The 21,012-nt window shown below is 58.0% G+C and overlaps 1 protein-coding gene across 3 annotated transcripts in view; it reads left to right on the top strand.

Moving 5' to 3' along the window:
* The window catches only part of TMEM63C (transmembrane protein 63C), an 80,962-nt gene that overhangs the window by 21,500 nt on the left and 38,450 nt on the right, over window positions 1-21,012 (top strand). For 2 of the 3 annotated variants that reach the window (XM_055131325.1, XM_055131322.1), the window contains exons 2-5: window positions 10,253-10,317; window positions 14,992-15,145; window positions 15,673-15,752; window positions 16,027-16,105. In XM_055131325.1, the coding sequence (XP_054987300.1) occupies window positions 15,005-15,145; window positions 15,673-15,752; window positions 16,027-16,105 (300 nt within the window). In that variant the 5' untranslated portion in view covers window positions 10,253-10,317; window positions 14,992-15,004. The remainder of the gene's footprint in view (window positions 1-10,252; window positions 10,318-14,991; window positions 15,146-15,672; window positions 15,753-16,026; window positions 16,106-21,012) is intronic. The other variant, XM_055131324.1, reaches the window with a different exon arrangement.

The following is a 21,012-nucleotide window of genomic DNA, read 5'->3' as shown; positions in this document are numbered from 1 at the left end:
GGGGACGTATGCCAGTTAAGGGGACCAGGGACCTCTAGGACCACACAGAGACCTGTAGGGGCCAAAGTGCCGGCCGGGCCGGACCCCCTCCTGGTTCTCAGCAGCCACCAGTGTGTCTCCCAGCTTCGGGGTGCTGGTCACCGCCTGCACCCCTTGGCTGCTGGCCCCATCCCCCCAGTCTGGGCCTGGGAGTCGCACGACTGGCTTCTCCATGTGCCCGTGTTACCACTCCCAAGGACACCTGTCCCTGGGTTTCGGCCCCCCTCCCCTAATATCTAGAGGATCTCATTTTAGCTCCTCACATCTGATGAGATCATTTCTAAATGAGGTCATGCTCAGTGGTTCCAGCAGGACAGATTTCCGGGGGAATCCAGTCTTTCCCTAGGTCCCAAAGTGCCTGGGCTGGGGATAGGCGGGCAGATCCCCTTGCAGAGAGCTCTGGGGTCCTACGGGAGAATCCGCCCTTCTCTCTCTCCCTGCCAGAAGGGTCCCACCTGCTCTGACGCCCAGCCACCACTGCTGCTGCTTTGACGCGGGGTTTCGCCTCTTTGGGGTTTGACGGAGTTCGTGTGGTTGGAGCTGCCCAGAGAACAGAATTCTAACAGAATCCTGCGAAAAGCTCGTCTTCCTCCGCCTGCGCCCACCTACCTCCCCTCCCGCAGGGAGCCGCAGTCCGGATGCAGACGCCCCCGGAGCGGATCTCTCATGCGCCCACACTTCCTCCCGGGCTCCCTGTTCCTCCCCGTCTGCCTTCACAGTGCTCGGCCCTCTGGCTTAGCTCTCAGCTCTGCTTCTGAGCCCACGCGGCCGTCACAGCCATAACCCAGCTGTGCTGGGGCCTGGGGCCATGTGGGGCCCGGCCCCCGGACCCCCCTTTACCCCCCGTCCCCCACTTCAAAGCCTCAGTCCGACTGCCTGGGTGAATGTTCAGTGCCAGAGCCCACCGGCTCCTGGGCATGGGGCCCCACCCCCTGGGCACCTCCTTTGGGGGACCCATGGAGTTGGGGTGAGATCACACCAGGCGGCCTGCTGTCCTTGTGGGGGCTGAGTTTGGGTGCCCCCCAGTAGGGCAGGCCTTTCCCCTCGCTGTGCTCTGGGGCCCCCCCGGGGCCTGTCAGGGACATTCTTGGAGAGAACGGCTCTGCCCACATCACACAGGGGGGCTGCCCGGTGCCCCAGCCGGCTTTGCTGAGAGCTGGCTCCGGTCAGGCTCGTTTCCATGGAGACGGGAGTCACAGCAGTTCCTAGGGGAACAGAAGCCTCCCGCTTCCCCCAGTTGGGGTGGGAATGCATTTGCTCCACGATACTCCCGTATTAGAGTATCAGATGTGCCTTTCCCACCCCCACCCCCAAATCAAGGCAGGAATGTCTGGGTGTGGATTTTGTGGGCGCTCTCCATCAGCTGGTGGGGCAGAGGCTGGGCGAGGCAGGGCAGACCCTGAGGAGGCCAGGGGAGGGTTCGCCGGCTGCTCCCTCTGCACCTCTGTGCCCGGGCCTGCTGCCAGGGAAGACAGGGAGCACGGGCCTGCTCTGCCCGTGACGGGGGGGACCGGTTGTTCGCCATGTCATGCCCCTCAGCGACAGCAGGTGTCCCTGCCCTGTGTCCCCAAGGGAGCAGCACTCCACCCAGGGGGCCAGGCTCTGTGCCAGGCGCTGTGTGGTGCCATGAGAAGGGGCCAGGGCACGTCACTGCTGCCTGTGTCTGTTCCTTCGGGCATCAGGCCCTATATTTGCAAACTCACTTTGTACCTGGAAGGAAATGCACAACTGAGGCCTGTTGGAGCCCCTCGTCCCCGCCACCCCCCAAGGCTTCTGTTGCTTCTCTCTTGCTCCCTTCTCCGGAGGGCCTCAGTTTAGACCACCTCAGATTGGCTCTAGGGGCCTTGCACTGGTTGATGGCGGTAAGGGGAGGAGGAGGAGAGGGTCCGAGAGGGTGGCAGGGCCAGCTGGTTTCTGCGTGCCCCTCAGCACTGCTACGTGGGGAAGGCCCCCAGCCCCTCCCTGGCAGCACCTGGGGGTCTTGGTGCTGTGGTGGCAGAGGGTCCCGACTGCCTGGAGGCGTCTTCGCTCTGGTGATAGGTGGCACCAAAGTCTTGGCCTTGACCTTGCCTGGCGCTGAGGGGGACCGTGGCTGCCTGGAGCTGACCACACGGGGAGGAGCAGGACTTGATCCGGAGGAGGAGAGAAGCTGAGGGCGCGTACGTTGGAGATAGCAGGGCTTCCTTTCCAGTTTGTTTTTATTTTTTTTGGTGGGGTGCTGCATCCTCCCAATCAGTGTTCCTGGGGGCATGGAGGCCACCCCCAGGGGCTCTCAGGCTGCTGAGTGGGTGGTTCTGAGCTGGGCCCAGTGGCGCTCTGCGGGGACCCTTAGTTTTAGATGTGAGTCTTATTTTCTGTCCGTTGTACATGCTCATGTTCTGTTCTCAAATTCGGGAAAAAGAACATTCCACGGCGCTGAGAGAATGTGCCCCCCCCCAGCACAGGCATCCGGGGCCTTCCCCTGCAGGTTTGGTTCTGGTCCATTCTGCCTGGTCTGTGTGTGGTACTGGGCCAGAACCTGGAGGCCTCCATATGCCAGGCCTGTGCCTCTGAGCCACGTCACCAGCCCCTCCCTCCCTTCCTCTCTCCCTCCCTCCTTCCCTTCTTTCCTCTTTTTTTTCTTTCCTTCATCTTTCTTTATTGCCTTATTTTATTTTATTTTTATAAAGTAGTTTGTACTATTTGATCATGTTTAATATTCGAACACCAGTCCCACCATCATCACACCTTCCCACCATTATATTTTAAATGTTTGCATCCCAAACCCCAATCCCTGCTCCCAAAGCAGAACTGAAATGATTTATTTTATATTGTTTGTTGTGAATAATTCGCTTAAAATGAAGTTTCTTAGAGGAAAGTGTGTGAAGATTGTTGTATTTCACCAGGAACCATGTAGCCCTTCCCTAAGAGATTACTGACATGTTGTCTCGGAATATCAGTGGTATAAAGTATGAGATGTCCAAGAATAGAGTCACTCATGGGTGAGGCTCTTCCGAGCATGTGGAGAGCAGCCCTGAGCAGGCGGCGGTTGAATTCTGGAGGTTTTTGGTTGCTGGGGCTGGCTCTGTTGGGGCGGGGAGGGGAACTCACCTGCCCCCTCCCGGTAGCCCTGAATGAAACAGCTTGGTGTGGGGTCTGGAGGCATGGCTATGATGTATCTTCTTCCTTCCTTCCTTCCTTCCTTCCTTCCTTCCTTCCTTCCTTCCTTCCTTCCTTCCTTCCTTCCTTCCTTCCTTCCTTCCTCTCTCTCTCTCTTTCTTTCTTTCTTTCTTTTTTTTTTTTTTTTTTGCTTTTTGGGTCACACCCAGCGATGCTCAGGGGTTACTCCTGGTTTTGCACTCAGGAATTACTCCTGGCAGTGCTTGGGGGACCATATGGGATGCCGGGGATCGAACCCGGGTCGGCCTTGTGCAAGGCAAACGCCCTACCCGCTGTGCTATCGCTCCAGCCCCTCTTTCTTTCTTTCTTTCTTTCTTTCTTTCTTTCTTTCTTTCTTTCTTTCTTTCTTTCTTTCTTTCTTTCTTTCTTTCTTTCTTTCTTCCTCTCTCCCTTTCTTTCTTTCTTTCTTTCTTTCTTTCTTTCTTTCTTTCTTTCTTTCTTTCTTTCTTTCTTTCTTTCTTTCTTTCTCTTCCTCCCTTTCTCTTCCTTCCTTTCTCTTCCTTCCTTCCTTCCTTCCTTCCTTCCTTCCTTCCTTCCTTCCTTCCTTCCTTCCTTCCTTCCTTTCTCTCTTCCTTCCTCCCTTCCTTCCTTCCCTTTCTTTCTTTCTTTCTTTCTTTCTTTCTTTCTTTCTTTCTTTCTTTCTTTCTTTCTTTCTTTCTTTCTTTCTTTCTTTCTTTCTTTCTTCTTCCTTCCTTCCTCTTTCTCTTCCCCCCTCCCTTCTTTCCTTCCTCCCCCTCTCCCTCTCTCCCTCTCAAGTTCATCTACTTGACCCACTTTGTCTTCCTGCTACAAGCAAACCCCCTTCCTTCCCACCCGGGTCCCCCTGGTCTCTGCACTCAGCTCTCTGGGTACCAGTGATGTCCCCGAAGCACCTCCCCCTCCTGCTTCCCCATCACCATGAGGGCATGTGGTTTGTGGACCTGGGAAAGGACTTTCCTGCCCAGAGCAGCTCCCGCTGAGGTCCCGGAGATGCATGCTCAGGCTCCAGCCCTTTGTGGGGCCCCACACCCCACCCCGCAATGCCCAGGGACTCTGCGCCCCAGCAGTCAGCCATCCTGGAACAGACAAAGCAGTTCCTTGCTCGATGCCTCCAGATCCTGTCCTGCCTCTATTTCCCCTCACCAGATGCCCAGCCAGTTACCTGATCTCTCTGAGTCTTAGTTTCCCTGCCTTTTTGTCAGCTGTGAGGCATCTATGTTGGCTGGTGGGTAACTGGCTCCCCTGCCCATTCAGGCCTGGGGTGCACACCCCAAATCCCCTGTCCATGGTAGCTTCTCTCCCCTCCCTCCTGCCACTAGCCTGAGGGGGGGTGTGCAGGGTGTCTGCTGTCCTGGGCTCAGGTCCCTCTGTCCTCTGGCTGACCAGCCTGTGCCTGTGATTTCTCATCCAGAAGCTGAGACAATAGAAACCTCCAGTTCTTTTTGCTCAAGGAGGAAAAGCCACTTTGAAAACTTAAGGTGAAACAAAGTCATGGAAGGAATGACAGTGCTCACAGGTTCACTGGGTGGGGGAGACTCGGGGTCTTCTGCACAGTGCTGAGCCTCAGCCGAGCCCTGGGAGTGGGGAAATCCACAGCCCCCCCCCCCCCGGGCCTCTCACCTTCCAGCCAAGAGAGCAGAGACAGCCCCAGAGCTGCTGCAAGAGCCGGGACACTGGCCAAGCACCTCCTCCCTCGGGCCCTAAGAGTCTCCCTTACCTGCACTCAGAGCAGCAGCTGTGTGTGTGTGTGTGTGTGTGTGTGTGTCTGTGTGTGTCTGTGTGCGTGCATGCATGCGTGCATGCATTTCCCACTTCCAACTCCCCAACTCCTGCACTGCCACAGAACGTGGCAGCATATGCTGAAGGCCCTGGGCTGTCTCCTCCCTGCAGCCTGCTGGGATGCTTCACCCAGAGCATGCATCAGAGACTTGGTGCAGTGCTTGGAGCACACAGTCCATTCGTAGCTGTTAGCTGTGATGCTCCCAGTAGAGCACGTGACACCAGGACGGCGGCAGCGGCTGGGCTGTGGGCGCTGTCCATGGTTCTGAGCGGGTAGCGGTGTCCATGGTCCTGAGCAGGCTTCTGCTGCCTGACCAGGAGGAGCCTCATTATTTTAGCAGCAGGCGGGGGCGGGGGGGGGCGGTATGCACTGGCCCCTGAAGACTCAAGGTGTCAGAGAGCAGTTTGTGAATCCAAGACCACAACTAGGTTGTTAGTACTAAAAAACGGTCTCCGTGAGCCCTAGCTCTGTTCTGGTCCTACCCCTGGCAGAAGGGACATTAAGTATCTGCTCTATAGAAGAGAAAACAGAGCCAACAGAGAGGAAGTAGAAACTCAGTAACAGGGAGATTCACACGCTGTTTTCTGCACTCACCTCACATTTGCCCTCCACTCCGGTTCCGTGACCCCAGGGTGTAAGACTTGAGAACCCCAGTGTCCCGCCCTCCCCCCCCCCGCTCTGTGTCTGTCTGTCTCTCTCTCTGTGTAAGGGGTATGGGGTGGTGGCAGGGGTAGCAAGTCAGAGCCAGCTGCACCCTGTGCACACATCTGGTGATGCTCTGCCTTCTCCCTGAGTGTGGCATCCCTGATTCTTCCTCGGGGACTGGTGACTCCAGGGAACAGGGAAGTGTGAGAAAAGGAAGTCGGTGCCAGCATTAAGGGCCACATACCTTTGGGGGCCCTGACCACTTGTGTGTATGAAAGGGTGACAGGAGAGCCATTGGCAGTGGGAGCAGAGGACAGCAGAAAGAACAGTGAAGACTGGCCGGTCATTGCAGGAAGGCTGGGAGGGACAGAATTTGAGCCAGACCCCGGATCTATAAATAAATATAAATGCTGATGAGAGCGAGGCCTGGCAGGGCCGGATGTGATGCAAGGTCTGCTGGTGTAGGATGAGAACTAATTTTTTTTTTTTTGCGGGGGGTGGCATACTCAACAATGCTCAAGGCTCACCCCTGGGTCTGTGCTGAAGGTTCACTCCTGGTGGGCTCAGGGGACCATATGGGATGCCAGGGGTCCAGTCTGGGTCAGCCGCCTAGAAAGTGAGGGCTCTACCCACTGTGCCATCGCTCTGGCCCGGGAAGCAGCTTTGTGAGGCGTGGGCTGGCTTCCGGGCTGACGTGGGACCCACGGAGAAATGTGATGGGGGGTCAGGGAGTGTGTTGTGGCCTCTGCAGTTCTTGAGCCAGTTTCCTGCTGACTCAGAAAGCACAGGGACTGGGCGGGGGGGGAGGCTTCCCGGGGGAGAAGAGAAGGACTAGGGCCAGGAGCTGCCTGTGGCTTCCTAGTTTAAGGGCCACTGAGTTGCGCTCCTTTGCCCCCCAATGTCCTTTCTCTCCCGCCTGGCAGTTCCTGGGGATCTTCCAGAACTCCTAGTCTTGGCGCAAACAGCCGAGACAGCTCCTAAATTGGTTCTCTCACAAGGCTGCTGGAGATTCCTAATCCTAAAGTCTGGAGTGGGGCAGAACTAGGCTCCTTCCAGAAGGTTCCATGTCTCCCCCTAAGGCATCACAGATGCACATCAAGAGCACTGCATGGGGAGTCACCTCCCCACTCCAGTTTCCATAGCCAGGGCCCATCTCTCAGCCTTCTGGCAACCAGTTTCTTCAGCTGGTCAGCCTGCGTTTGCTGTCGGCCATTGAGATAAAGGTCCCTTAGAGCGAGGAAAGACTTGCTGGCCCTTAGGGGCGTTGCCCAGAACCCTCACTGCACCCCCCATCCTCCTCCTCCCTCTCCCGCAGCACCCCCTGCTACTGAGAATACCCGAGCTGACTTCCTGGAACACAGTGGTCACTGTGGAGCAGAGGCTTGGGAGGGGCTCTGGGGAGAGCCCCGGCCCGGGCAGGAACCGCAGCTTATCCGTTCAAGGTCCACAGCCAGAGGCAATCATCTTCCCGGTTGTTAACCAAACAGGGTCGAGTGTTTGTAGAGAATGAGATGCCAGATGGCGAGGTGGGTGGAGGGGCGGGTGCTATGGCACATGCCCTCTGTCCGGGACAGGCTGGCCTGCTCTCTAGGGCCACAGAACCTCTAACTTTCCAATGACAGTAGATGTGCCTGGGACCTTTCCAGGGAGCCCGTGGGCACAGTGGGGCCATCACACTCGGGCTGGGTGGGCACAGATGTGGCTTGGAGAAAACTGGGGTTCTCGGTCAGAAGCGCCTCATCTTGGAGACAGGCCGCTGTGGCCCAGAGAGGGAAGGCCCATGCCCCAGGGCACCCAGGGCTGTCCTTCCCACAGGCCACACCCCTTCTGTCCCCTGCCAGCACTGCTGGGGGGGGATGGGGGGAGCAGGTTGGAGCGAGACTTGAACACTCATCCTGCTGTCTTAACTCTGGCTTTGGGGAATTTCTTTAACCTTTCTGAGTCCTGATTGCTTATTTCATTCCAGTACCTTAGGGTGCTTGCAGAGATTCAATGAACTGGTGCCACCCCACACCCTCTTTTTTTTTTTTTTTTTGCTTTTTGGGTCACACCTGGTGATGCTCGGGTTACTCTTGGCTCTGCACTCAGGAATTACTCCTGACGGTGCTCAGGGGACCATTATGGGATGCTGGGAACTAACCCGGGTCGACCGCGTGCAAGGCAAACACCCTACCCACTGTGCTATCGCTCCAGCCCCTCCCACACCCTCTTTTGGGCCACCCCGGGTAGTGCTCAGAAACTACTGGCTCCACGCTCAAGGGTCCCTCCTGACAGCACTTAAGCAATGCCGGAACTCCCGTGTAGAAAGCGCACACATGCTGCAACCCGCTGGGCCCCCTCTCTGGCCCCACGTGAGCGGGTTCTGAGATGGGAGGCGCTTACCAATAAGTATTAGTTATTAACAAGAGCTTCCTGGACCAGCACACCCAGAGGACTGGACTCTGAACGTCCAGCTCAGCTGTCAGGGGACGGAGGCAGTGCAGGCCTGGCTGGCGGCCATAGCTTGACCCAGGCCAGGGCCAGAAGCCTGGGAGGAAGCCCTGGGCCACTGCAGTGAGAACATTCTTCCCAAAGCCCGTCCCATGGCACAGGAGAACTGGACTGCGGGCCTCCAAGCTTTGCCACTCTCCTAGGCCGGGAGCGGGGAGGGAGGCTCAGTCTAGGAGGGGAGAAAGGTCCAGACACCCCCCTCCCCCCAAGCCCTTCCCCACCACCAGGTGGCATGTGCAGCTGGGGTGGGAACCAGGAACGCCAGCCGGTCACTGCGAATGTCCTTGCTCTCCGTCCTGCTTGGGCTCTGCTCTCCTTGTGTGAGCGGAGGCACCAACCACCCCGTAGCCTGTAGTTGGGGAGGGGTGTGTGTGACCGTCCCTCACAGATCCCCCACCTCACCAGCCAACTGATCCAGGAACAAAGGAGGTGGGAGGAAGTGCAGACCCCTCACCGCCCTCTCCATACCTGGCCGGTGCTGGGGGCAGTCCCGCCTGATGCGAGGCACCTCTGAACCCCAGGATCTGAACATTCTTATGTGAGCCCTGAGGCCGTGCTGCTCTCATTCCACCCTCCAGATGTGCACACATCTGGAAATGCGCCTGGAGAGGTGGGTGGCAGGGAGAGGCCAGTTCTCTCTGGATGGTCACAGCAGCCAGCAAGGTTGGGGCCTGGGGTTCTCGCCCACGTCCCCCTGCTGCCCTCGGCAGTGTGTCTAGGCTTGCTGTGAAATTCGTACCCGTGGGGGGACCTGGGGTTCCCCTGAGCCGGGCAGCTAGCACCTTGGTCTGAACCTCGGGCACGCTCAGATCTCAACACTCTTTCTTGAGGTTGGAGCAAATAGTACAGCGGGTCAGGGCACTTGCCTTGCACACGGCCGGCCCCGATACCATGCATAGTTCACTGAGTCTCGTAAGGGCTGATCCCTGAGCACGGAGCCAAGAGTCAGCTCTGAGCACCACCGGGTGTGAACCAAACAAACCATCCTTCTTCTGTCCAGCGCTGCAGCGGCTCCCTGCAAAGACGGTGTGTGCCTTTCTGGTACCCCGAGAGCCGGCTCTCCCTCCGAAGGGAGGTCTGGGCATGACGGAGGGTGCTGGGGGGGGTGGGTGCAGGGTGTCTTCCCTTCACTCTGGGCAGCCTGGCCGAGCTGCGAGCCTGCATCAAGCCCGCCCTGCTGCAGGGATGTCACTCTCCTCCAGGCTTGGCTGGTAGGGTTCCCTCCCAGACTGCTGCAGCTGCAGTGCCCCTTCCCCCAGCCCCAACAGCAACCCTCTCCCCTCAGCCCCAACGCTGCTGCCTCTTTGGGGAGGCCCCTCAGCTTGGTCCTTTCGGGGCCTGAGCTAAGGGCCACACAAGCCCTTCTAAGTGGCAGGAGGAAAGGGAGAGAGAGAGTGCACCGCAGGGACACTTGGGATGAGTGAGAAAGCGAAACGAGACTTGCAGGGCAAAGAGTAGCTTCCAGAACTTTCTTGGCACTGAAGGGCTCTGAGGCCTTGTCGTGGCCAGGACACACCCCTTCCCTCTCCTACCTCTGAATCGAGCCTTATGTGTAGCAGCATCATGTGGCACTCACCAGGCGTTATCCCGTTCCCAGCCTTGTCCAGCCACTAAGCTACTCCCTGGTTCTGGAGGTCCCAGAGGGGCCCACAAACATCATTTAAGATCTCTCAAAGGGTCTGGGACCGAGGAGACTGGAGCTGGGGTCCCCGAACCTTCCACCCCCAGCATACGTGGTGTGGGGGGCAGCTGTGCACATTCGACCTTTAAAAAGCCTGGGGAGGCGGGCGGGGGTGAAGGCACAGCAGGTAGGGCGCTTGCCTTGCACACCCCCGGTTCCACCCCATTTACAGGAGTGGTCCAGAAGTGATCCTTGAGCACAGAGCCAGGAATAAGCCCTGAGCACTGCTGGAGGTGGACACCAAACAAAACGAAACAAAACAAAACAAAAAAGAGGCATTGGTCGGGAAAGATGTCTTAGGTACACTGTGAAAAGCACAGGGAAATCTCATCAAGGCAGATCTCATCCATTGTGCTGAATCGAAATTCAGAGCCTTGGCGGACCCTGTGAGGGAAATGAAAAAGCAAGCCATGGCCGGGGAGGAACTTGATGGTCCCCCTGAGGACGTGCTCTCTCTACTGCCCTCTGTTCTTTTGCAGCAGCCGGGAGCTGAGTGCAGCCTGCAGGCCTGACGTGGACCCTTGCGAGGAGAAGGAGAACTCCGGTAAGAGGGAATCAAGGCCTGCCAGGGCCAAGGTCTCCGCCCTCCCTGGGGCGCCCCTCCTAGCGGTCACCAGCAGAACTGCAGCTTCCCTCCGCCCAGATGCCTGCCTGCAATCCTCCTCCCCGTTCTGGGAAAGACCCCCAAGGTCTCTGTACAGGCTTACTGTTAGAACAGGCCAGCCTCAGTGCTCACTATTATGTTTACATCCGGCAGAACCTGTTTGCATAAATGAGTTCAAAGCAACCCTGGGTCAGGAGCGGGAGAAAGGGAGGGAGGGAGAGAGGGAAAAAGAGGAGGGGAGAGGGAAGGAGGGAGGGAGGGAGGAGAGAGAGAGAGAGAGAGAGAGAGAGAGAGAGAGAGAGAGAGAGAGAGAGAGAGAGAGAGAGAGAGAGAGAGAGAGAGAGAGAGAGAGAGAGAGAGAGAGAGAGAGAGAGAGAGAGAGAGAGAGAGAGTCTGCAGAGGGGGTGGGGCAGGAGGAAAGGGGCCCATTGGTGGTGGGAAATGTACACTGGTGAAGAGACCGTGTTGGAACACTGTATGACTGAAACCCGATCACAAACAACTTTGTAACTTTGTATCTCAGGGTGATTTGATTTAAAAAAAAGAAAGAGAAGAAAAGCCTGCCTGAGGCTTCCTGTCCCCATGAGACACTGCTGCAATGGGGGGGGGGGGGCAGGGAACCTACCTTTTCTCAGTGCCAGTCTGTTCCACCCCTTGCTTTTGTGCGTCAGCCCAGGGACCCCGGTTCCCAGCCCACCCCCAGGCCCAGCTCATCAGTCCTTCTCACCTGTGTTCCCTCCCCCAGCCCCTCTCTTCAGTCTCCCATGCCCCCTGCAGAGCTCTGAGGCCTTCTCAGCCTCCCCAGCTGTCCCGGTGGGCACAGCTGCACCCACCTGCCGAGCTGTGAAAGGGACTCTGCTCTGCCGGCTCCCCAGTGCTCAGGGGGGTCAAGGGAAGCCCGGACCACTCGCTCGCTAGCACTGGCCCAGCACGGGCGTCTCCCTCCTCCCCAGAAAGTGTGTCCCTTCTTGCACGGGGATGGGTCCTCACCTCCCCCATCTGGGCTGGGCTGGGAGGGAGCACTGTCTCTCTGCCTCCCCTTTGCAGTGTTCAGATTCTGTCTATCACTCCACCTCCACTCCCCGAGGTGGGCACCCAGGTCTGGCCCTCCAGTCTCCTCAAGGCCACGCCCCTCCTTCCAGAAAAGTCTAGTGTCCCCAACCCAGCTCTGCTTCGCTCAGTGTTCTCATTGGCTGCCGTCTCCACGTGCTCCCGGCACTCTGGTCTCTGCGTTCCTTGCGCCCTTGACACTGCCGCTCTTTTTAAAAAATTATTGAATCACTGTAAATCATCAAGTTGTTCATTACTGAGTTTCATGATTGAGTACAACGGTAGAGCACCCATCCCTTCACCAGTGTCCTCTCCCCTCCACGAGTGTCCCCAGTGTCCGCCCACCCCCAGCCTGCCCCTCTGACCCAGGCTTTCTCCTTTTCCTTTTTCCCCTTTGGGACAGTGGTTTGCAGTACTGTTACTGAAAGGGCACCATCACGCGTATCACATTACCTCCTTTCGTCTGTGATCTTCTTTCTTTGGCGCTCAGGGGTCACTCTTGGCTCTTTACTCAGGAACGGCCCCTGTGGTGCTTGTGGGACCATGTGGGACACCGAGGGGGTGCCGGGGATTGAACCTGAGTCGGCTGAGTGCAGTGCAGGTGCCCTCTTTGCTGTGCTCTCACTTTGGGGCCCGTGACCACCACCTAAGCTCGCTTTCCCCACTCCAGAGCCTCCTAGTCCCCCCCTGCTCAGGTCTCTGTTCCACGCCTGCCCTGGCTCCATGTCCAAGGCCACTATTACTGTCGCCCCCTTGCATGCACCTCTGAGCCACTCGTCTGTTCTCAGACTTGCTCGGGAAACTCCCGACAGTCCAACTCGCTGCCCTTCCACAGCTGTGCCATCCAGAGGGGTACACCATCAGGAGGTGGCCCAGGACTCGGCTGCTTGGCTGCAAGCAAGGGGTGGGGCGCCCCCAGGCTCTTCTCAGGAGGCCATGTGCATGTGTGTGCATGTATGTGTGCATGTGTGTATACATGGGTGTGCATGTGTGTGTGCTTGTGCATGTGTTTGTGCATATGTGTACATGTGTGTGTCCGTGCGTGTGTGCATATGAGTGTGTGCATGTGTGTATGTGTGCATGTGTACACATGCACGTGTGTGCGCATGTGTGTGCATGTGAGTATATACGTGCATGATGTATGTGCATGTGTGTATGTGTGCCTGTGTGTATGTGTGCATGTGTGCATGTGTGCTCACTCCCAGCAGTGCTCAGGGGTATTTCCTTGTTATGTTGGGGGACTACATGTGTTGTGGGGAGTGGGCCAGCACCAGTGCCCTACCCTCTGTCCTGTCTCTCCCACCTGGGCCATTTTCTTTTATTTTTTATTTTTTTTTTTATTAGTGAATCACCATGGGGTACAGTTACAAACTTATGAACTTTCATGTTTGTATTTAGTTTACATCCCTCCACCAGTGCCCATTCTCCCCCACCAATGATCCCAGTAAACCTCCCACCTCCCCCACCCCAACCCCCACCACCCCACCCAGCCTCTGCGGCAGGGCATTCCCTTTTGTTCTCTCTCCTTTTGGGTGTTGTAGTTTGCAATAGAGGTATTGAGTGGCCATCATGTTTTGTCTATAGTCTACTTTTGGCATGCATATTTCAGCCCAAATGGGTCCTCCCAACATCCTCTACTTGGTGTTCTCTTCTCTGTCTCTGCTGCCTTTTCCCCAGCATGTGAGGCCAGTTTCCACGCTGTGGGGCAGACCTCCTGGTCCTTCTCTCTACTACTCTTGGGTGTTAGTGTCCCATTCTGCTACTTTATATTCCATAGATGAGTGCGATCTTTCTATGTCTGTCTGTCTCTCTCTGACTCATTTCACTCAACATGATACTTTCTTGACTCCAGCGATGCGCCCCCTCCTGTAGCCCACCCTCCCTGACGGCCTGCTCCTCTCGTGCTCACTTCCCGGCTTCTCCTGCAGGCCACCTCTAGACCGGAGCACCCCTGGGCTCAGACCTGGGGCTCCCTCCCACGCGCGCCTTTGCTGACCGGGTTCTGCGCCTGTGGGCTCTCTGTGCAGGTGTCCCCCACCTGTCTCCAGGCACCCCCTGTCTGATGGACAGTTCCACCTCGCGTGGCCACGCCCCGCTCCTGACCCCTTGCCCAGCTCTGCCCATCCCTTGTTGCACCCGCTGTCTCCTCATCGTTTCATAGCTCTCCACGAGCTCTGGCCGGGCCGCTGGTTCATCCCCTCGGCTCCCTCCACTCCGCAGCTCTGACTGGCCTGGACTGCTCCCTCCAGCAGAGCCCCCCCTCGGCTCTCGAGTCCCCTTGTCTGCATCTTCCTCCTAACCGGCCTTGTTTGTGCTGCTTCTCTGCCTGCTGCGTCCCCATTGTTCTTGATGCAGGGGTCAGAGGGTCCCGTTAAAGCAGAAACCGGGTCCAGAGCGTTGGTGCCAAGGCTTGAGCATGTGCTTTGCCTGCAGGAGTCTGGGGTTTGGGGTTCCGCATGGCCCCCACACCCCGAGCACAGAGCAGGGGAGGAGTGGCTCCGAGCACTGCCAGGTGTGGCCCCAGACCACAGCACAGGACTCCTGGACGAAACACTTGCCCCCTCCCCCCTTCCGTCTCTCCCACTCTGACACTCCCCCCGCCCCCCTCACTGGCCACCTTCCTGGGCTCTCTGCGCCTTCGGTGTCCTTTTCCCCGACGCTCCCTGCTCTGCTCCCTCTCCCCCTGCTCAGATGTCGCCCGCCCAGGGAGGCGCCTGTCCAGTTCTCCCTCGCCCTCTCCTCTGCCTCTGCTGTCCTGGGCTCCCGGAGGGCTCATTCGTCTTGTTCTCTGACGTGTCTCCAACTTTGATCTGTGCATGGCAGTTGCTCAGCAAATATTTGTTGAACCTTCTCTGGAGCGAGAGCAGAGTTTCTAGGGTAGGAGGAAGCCCGGAGTCCGGCAGGAGTTTTAGCTCAGAACAGTCTTGCAGCCAAGTCCAGACTGGAACCACTCATGCCCACTTTTATCCACCCTTCCTGCTCTTATCCATATCTGAAGACTCCCCTTCTCTTCTCTCCCCTCCCCTCCCTTTCCTTCTCTTCCCTCCCCTCCTCTTCCCTCCCCTTCCTCCCCTTCCTCCCCTTCCCTCCCTCCCCTCCCCTTCCCTCCCCTCCACAGTCCTGGTTTCATGGAGCTTTCAGCCACGATCTCTCCCGCGTGCTGGAGCGGAGAGTCACGGCTATTAGACGAGTCCCCCGTGCGGGCCTGTTTCTCCCCAACACGCGATTTCCACCTAACCAGCTCCCGGGGACTGTGTTCATTCACACACACGAGGCTCGGCAGAGGGAGACAGCGTGGGCTGTGTGTCCGCAGCTCTTACTAACGGGGGGGGGGCAGTGATGCCCCAGCACGTTCTCCCAGGAAGTCTGCGCGGCCGGGAGGGGGGTGGAGGCAGGCAGGGGCTGGGTGGTGGAGGAGCCGAGGCTGCAGGCTGCGTCTCAGGGCTGCCTGGTCCCTGCTCTGGCGCAGAGCCAGACGCACACTCAGACACCCCCTCCCGTCTGTTGCTGGGGCACGGGAGCCCCCCCCCACCGCCTCTGACCGGGAGACCCCGTGCCCACCAGGTGGCCTGCCAGGATGACGGACTCTCCTGAATCGATGGAAAAGATCTCGAACGTGTCGACGGAGCAATGTTTCCAGTCCCAGAACACCGTCCTGCAGGGCCAGCCTTTCGGCGGCATCCCCACCGTGCTGCTCATAAACGTGCTCAGTTGGCTGGTAGGATGTTGTGGGCTGCTGTGTGCGGGAGGCGGGGTTGTGGTGGGGGGCGGGGCAGGGGGTGGAGCTACAGCTGGGCCCGCCCGCTGGCTGCACTTGCACAAATGATGCGGCAGGGGGCGCTTAGTCCAGACAGACTGGTGCTGTAAGGAGAGTCACATCTGCTGGGGGCAGCCTGGAGGGGGTTTCGGGGCAGAGAGGGGCTATAGCGACGGGCAAGAATCCCAGGAGCCAGGGTCCCAGGGCCTGCCTGGCAGTTCTCGGGGGTCCTCCTGTCTCCCCTTGCTCGTTTCTCCTGCACGTGTCCCTCTCCCATAGGTGCGCGGTTCCTAGTGCCCCCCTGCCCGCCCAGAGTCTCCACTGAGGGCCACGGGGCTGTCCAGCACTGGGGATCTGCTGGGAAAAGACACAGACTCTCGCTGGACTCAGCACTGAGCACCCCGAGGGACCCCATGGGGACAGAGGGGCGACGCAGGGAAAGCCAGCCCCAACCTCTCTGACCCCGTCTCGTTTCTCCTGGCCTGTAGCTCATCATTCTGGTCTACTCCTTCCTCCGAAAAGCTGCGTGGGACTACGGGCGCCTGGGACTGCTGATACACAACGACAGGTGAGCGGGGCGGACGGCTCCTCTCGGGCCCCGCCCCGGGCTGCGTGTGGAGAGGGGGACGCAGCCCCTCCAGGCCCTCAGGCTTTGCTCACCCCTCAGGCTCTGTGCGTCCCCCTCACCCCCGAAGTGTGCGCCCTTCACACAGATGAGCATCTGTGCCCAGAGCTTGGATGCGTCCCCAAGTGAACGTGGTTCCCCGCCCTCCGCCGCCCCCCATGTGGGTCAGAGAAGGAGGCACAGTCCTGAGGCCTCGTCTCTCTTCCTGCCTCTGCAGCCTGACATCCCTGATCTTTGGCGATCAGAGCGAGAAGTCGTCCCCAGACATGTCCGTGGAGGTGGAGCATAAGGATAAGGTGAGTGTGGGCTCGGGGGGGGGGGTTGGGGGAGGGGGTAGGGAAAGCTGCAATGTGGGAAGGGAGCGGGTAGATCATCTTATTTTGTGTGTGTGTGCTTTTTGGGTCACACCCGGCCATGCACAGGGGCCACCTCCTGGTTTTGCACTCAGGAGTTACTCCTGGCGGTGCTCAGGGGACCATATGGGATGCTGGGAATCGAACCCCGGATCGGCCACTTGCAAGGCAAATGCCCTACCCGCCGTGCTATTGCTCCAGCCCCATGGGTAGATCATCTTTAAGGGACCTGGGGGTTGACCAGCAGACCCACCACCACGAGCACGTTCCTTGCCAAGCCTTGGTGCCCCCCTCCCCCCCTGCCTGGAGAGATGGAGCGACACAGCCTGGGGTGCTCGCCGCCGTGTTTCCAAGGGGTGAGCCTCCGCGTTGTGTTTCAGACGCCTGGCGCCTCGAGGTCTGAGAGACACACTGAGGTTTCTCCAGCCGTCTCCTGCTCCGGATCGGGGTGTGGTGGTGGGATTTTCATTCTTTGGTCACTGGGGAGATTCTGATTTCCTGAGCTTGGCATGGCAAAAGCCAGGCGCCTTTGCGTGGTGGTTGCTGCGAGGCGCTAGTGGAGAATTCACATTCCCCTGACATCACCCAGGAGGTCGGGAAGCATGTCCAGGAGATGAGCCGCTTTTGGGGTTTTTTTTAATTTTAGTGAATCACTGTGAAATACAGTTACAGAGTTAGAAACTTTTGTGATTACGTTTCAGTCAAACAATGTTCGCGTACCCATCCCTCCACCAGTGCCCATTCACCACCACCAATGTTCCCAGTATCCCTCCCGCCACCCCCCACCCCTTCCCACCCCCTGCCTCTGTGGCACACACATTCCCTTTCTCTCTCTCCTTTTGGGTGTTATGGTTTGTAATATAGGTACTAAGCAGCCATCGTGTTTGGTCCATAGTCTACTTTCAGCATGCGTCTCCCATCCCCAGTGACCCCCTCCAACCATCATTTACTTAGTGGTCTCTTCCCCATTCCACCTGCCTTTTCCCCCAGCACATGCGATCAGCTTCTGAGCCGTGGAGCGATTCTCCTGGCCCTTCTCTCTACTATCCTTAGCTGTTATTCTCCTATTATGTTACTTTATATTCCACAAATGAGTGTGGCTACTGTATGTCTGGGTGCTCTCTGGGGTGTGTGGGGGCCCTTTCTGCATCACTGGGCACTGGGGAGCTTGTGACTGTGAGTGTCTGCAGTGGACAATTGGGACTCACTGACCTGCCCTTGAGATTTTCCTTTAGAAGATCATCCAGGGTGCCATTAGAGTCTTCTCGAATCCACAAAAGAAACAGGTGATCTTCTGTCCCGGGGGAAGGGGGCTCAGTGCGTGGGTGCAGGAGTGTTGTTTATCAAGTTAGAAACTTTATCATTATTTGGGGGAGATTTGGGGTCACAGCCAGTGCTGCTCAGGGCTTCCTCCTAACCCTGCAATCTGAGGACCCTGTGGGGTGTCAGGGATGGAACCCGGCTCAGCTGAGTGCAGGCAACACCCTTTCCGCAACACCATCTTCCCCCCCCCCCCCCTTGAGGCTTTAAACAAATTATTTTCTGGGATTTTTTTTTTTTTTGGCTTTTTGTATCACACCTGGTGATGCACACGGCTTCCTCCTGGCTTTGCATTCAGGAATTACTCCTGCCGGAGCTCGGGGGACCATATGGGATGCTGGGATTCGAACCGGGGTCGGCCACGTGCAAGGCAGACACCCTACCTGCTGTGCTATCGCTCCGGCCCCTAAATGAATTATTTTCTGTTAAATCACTGACCCTTCTCACAGCTCCCATCCTGCCCCAAGTCCTGTGTCAGGCCTCACCTCCCACGTCGTCACAGAAGATTCCAGACATCAGGCGGGACTCTCAACCTCCTGTCCATCACTCTGCCCTTGGAGCTGGGTCTCCTCCTTCCCTTTCCTGTTGCATCCCCTTCCCGAGCCCCGGGTTGTTCGCCGGCCTGCTGCTCTGGAACACGTGCTGAGGGCCGGTCACTGGGCTGGGCGCTGGGCACTGAGCTCGGGCAGCTGGCACGGAGGCCTGGGGAGGGCAGATGCTCAGCAGTGCTAGGAAGAGCCTGGCAGTGGGCAGGGCAGTCTTGGGCCTAAGATGACTCCTGACGGGGCTGGGGAGGTAGCACAATCTGAGGGCACTTGCCTGGCACCCGTCCAACCCGGATTGGCTGTCCAGTACCCCAGAGGGTGCCCCCGAGCCAGTGATCCCTGAGTGCAGGGCCAGGAGGAAGCCCTGAGCACCGCCAGATGTGGCCCCAAAGCCAAAGGGAAGTAAGATACTCCAGGGGACCTGAGTGTAACTGAGGGGAGGCGTCCTAGACCGCCCCCCACACGCACACCCACACTTACACACCCCCTTGCCCCATCCCAGCAAAACTCTGAAGAGACTGTCTCACCTCCCCTTCCTCGGCCCCTCAGATGTAGGCACCACCCTGTCACCCTGTCACCTCCCCCAGAACCATCCCCAGGTCACCCCAGAGCCCTGCTGTGACAGGACCTCTCTCCGGTGTCCATCTCTTTTTACAGACACTCCTGCCCCCGGGCGCCCCTCCCCCCCAGCAGGTACTTTCTCCTGCTCCTTCTGGTCTCCTTCACCCCTGCTCACCTGCGTCCCTCTCCCCACACCTGCAGTTGCCCGCCGCTGACCCCGGCCTTTTGCACCCCGCTCTCTGCTCCTCTGGGACCCCTGTTCCCCATACTCACACATCTGCAGGCTCCTGAGTGGATTCTGGGACCCACCACCCAGTGCATCATTCTCGGGTCCTGGCGGGCGGGCGGGGCTGCTGGGGACTCGGCTGAGGGCGCCCTCAGCGTCTCCAGCCTTCCCACAGTGCAGGACGCGCTTCTGTCCTGGCAGCCTCTGTGCCCACTACTGGGGGCAGCAGAGGCTCCATCGTGAGGCTGCCCCCGAACCTCTCTGACCAGCTGCTGCCCGGGTCCCCCCTGAGCCCCCCCGCAGGTGTCAGGCGCCGTCTGAAGCGGGCTGGCTCCAGTGCCTGAGGCCCCGGCGCCCCTGCACGTGGGTTTGCTTCCTTGGTTAGCTTGGGAAGCGCCCAGGGGCCCGCTCAGGAGCTCAGGTTGGAAAGTCGGGGTGTGGTTGGGGCTGCCATGTCCTCAGGGGGCATCGCCGCCAGCCCCTCCACTGCTCACCGGCCCGGAAACTCCTCCATGGGGGGTTAGAGAGGCTTCACCCTGCTTGGGGCACCACAGGCAAGCTCCTGTCTTGGTGGCTTCCTCCCTGGAATGAGGACCGCAGTCCCTGCCTTGCAAGGGAATCTCTCTGTCTCTCTCTCCCTCTCTGTCTCTGTCTCTCTCTGTCTCTGTCTCTCTGTGTCTCTGTCTCCCTCTCTGTCTCTCTGTCTCTGTCTCTCTGTGTCTCTATCTCCCTCTCAGTTTCTCTGTCTCTCTGTGTCTCTATCTCCCTCTCTGTCTCTCTGTCTCTGTCTCCCTGTGTCTTTATCTCCCTCTCGGTTTCTCTGTCTCTGTCTCTCTGTGTCTCTCTCTGTCTCTCTGTCTCTCTGTGTCTCTATCTCCCTCTCTGTCTCTCTGTTTCTGTCTCTCTGTCTCTATCTCCCTCTCTGTCTCTCTGTCTCTGTCTCTCTCTGTCTCTGTCTCTCTGTGTCTCTATCTCTCTCTCGGTCTCTGTTTCTGTCTCTATCTTCCTCTCTGTCTCTGTCTCTCTGTGTCTCTCTCTGTCTCTCTGTGTCTCTATCTCCCTCTCTGTCTCTCTGTTTCTGTCTCTCTGTCTCTTATCTCCCTCTCTGTCTCTCTGTCTCTGTCTCTCTCTGTCTCTATCTCCCTCTCTGTCTCTCTGTCTCTGTCTCTCTCTGTCTCTGTCTCTCTGTGTCTCTATCTCCCTCTCGGTCTCTGTTTCTGTCTCTATCTTCCTCTCTGTCTCTGTCTCTCTGTGTCTCTATCTCCCTCTCGGTCTCTCTGTCTCTCTCTGTGTCTCTGTCTCCCTCTCTGTCTCTCTGTCTGTCTCTGTCTCTCTCTGTCTCTCTGTCTCTGTCTCTCCCCCCTCTCTCTCTGTCTCTATCTCTCTCTCTCTGTCTCTATCTCTCTCTGTCTCTGTCTCCCCCCCCTCTGTCTCTCACTCTGTCTCTGTCTCTCTCTTTTGCTTTGTTCTTTTGGTGGGAGGAGTGTGCTGGGGGCCACACCCAGCAACTCAGGGCTTCCTCCTGGCTCTGTGCTCAGGGATCACTCTTGGCAGTGCTCGGGAGCCCATGTGGGGTGCCGGGGATGGAACTGCTGGGTTAGCCCAGTGCAAGGCAGGGCCTTACCCGCTCTACTATTTCTTGGGCCTAGGGTTTTGATTTTAGAACCGTCGCTTTGTTTGTTTACTTGGAATCATTTTTTAAATATGGTGACAAAAAAGATACTTTTAGTTTAGTTTTTAAAAATTTAAGAAGGTAAATTATTTTGGCACAGGTGGGATATTCTAAGGGAAGGGCGTAGAACGTGGAAAACAGGTGGAGAGAGTAGGGTGCAGCCAGAATTCGTGGCCGCTGGAGAGTTGTGTGGGTGAAGCCAAGGCCTCCCCAGCGTGCCCTCCGCAGGTCAAGGCTGGCTCGAGCCCCCTGGAAGGGCCGGAGGGTGGCACCACTCCGCAGGCGCCGGCAAAAGCACAGGACAACCCAGCTGAAAAGGGACTTTATTGCCACGTAAACAGCTGCCCGTCGGCGTGGGCTGGAGCTTCCAAGAGGGCAGGCAGGGGGCCTGGCTCTCTGCCCAGCAGGGAGAGGGTGATGTCACAGCTCATCCATATTCTCATCCATATCCTGGTTGTTTTTCAGGAAACTCGTGCACACTCGGGAGGGGCGGAGGAGCGTGTGCGGCGGGGAGCATGCCATGAGC

This window comes from Sorex araneus, chromosome 3 (assembly GCF_027595985.1).
Source record: "Sorex araneus isolate mSorAra2 chromosome 3, mSorAra2.pri, whole genome shotgun sequence".
NCBI lineage: Eukaryota > Metazoa > Chordata > Mammalia > Eulipotyphla > Soricidae > Sorex > Sorex araneus.
Note: the sequence above shows the minus strand (reverse complement) of the source record. Positions and strands in the feature narration are given on the sequence as shown.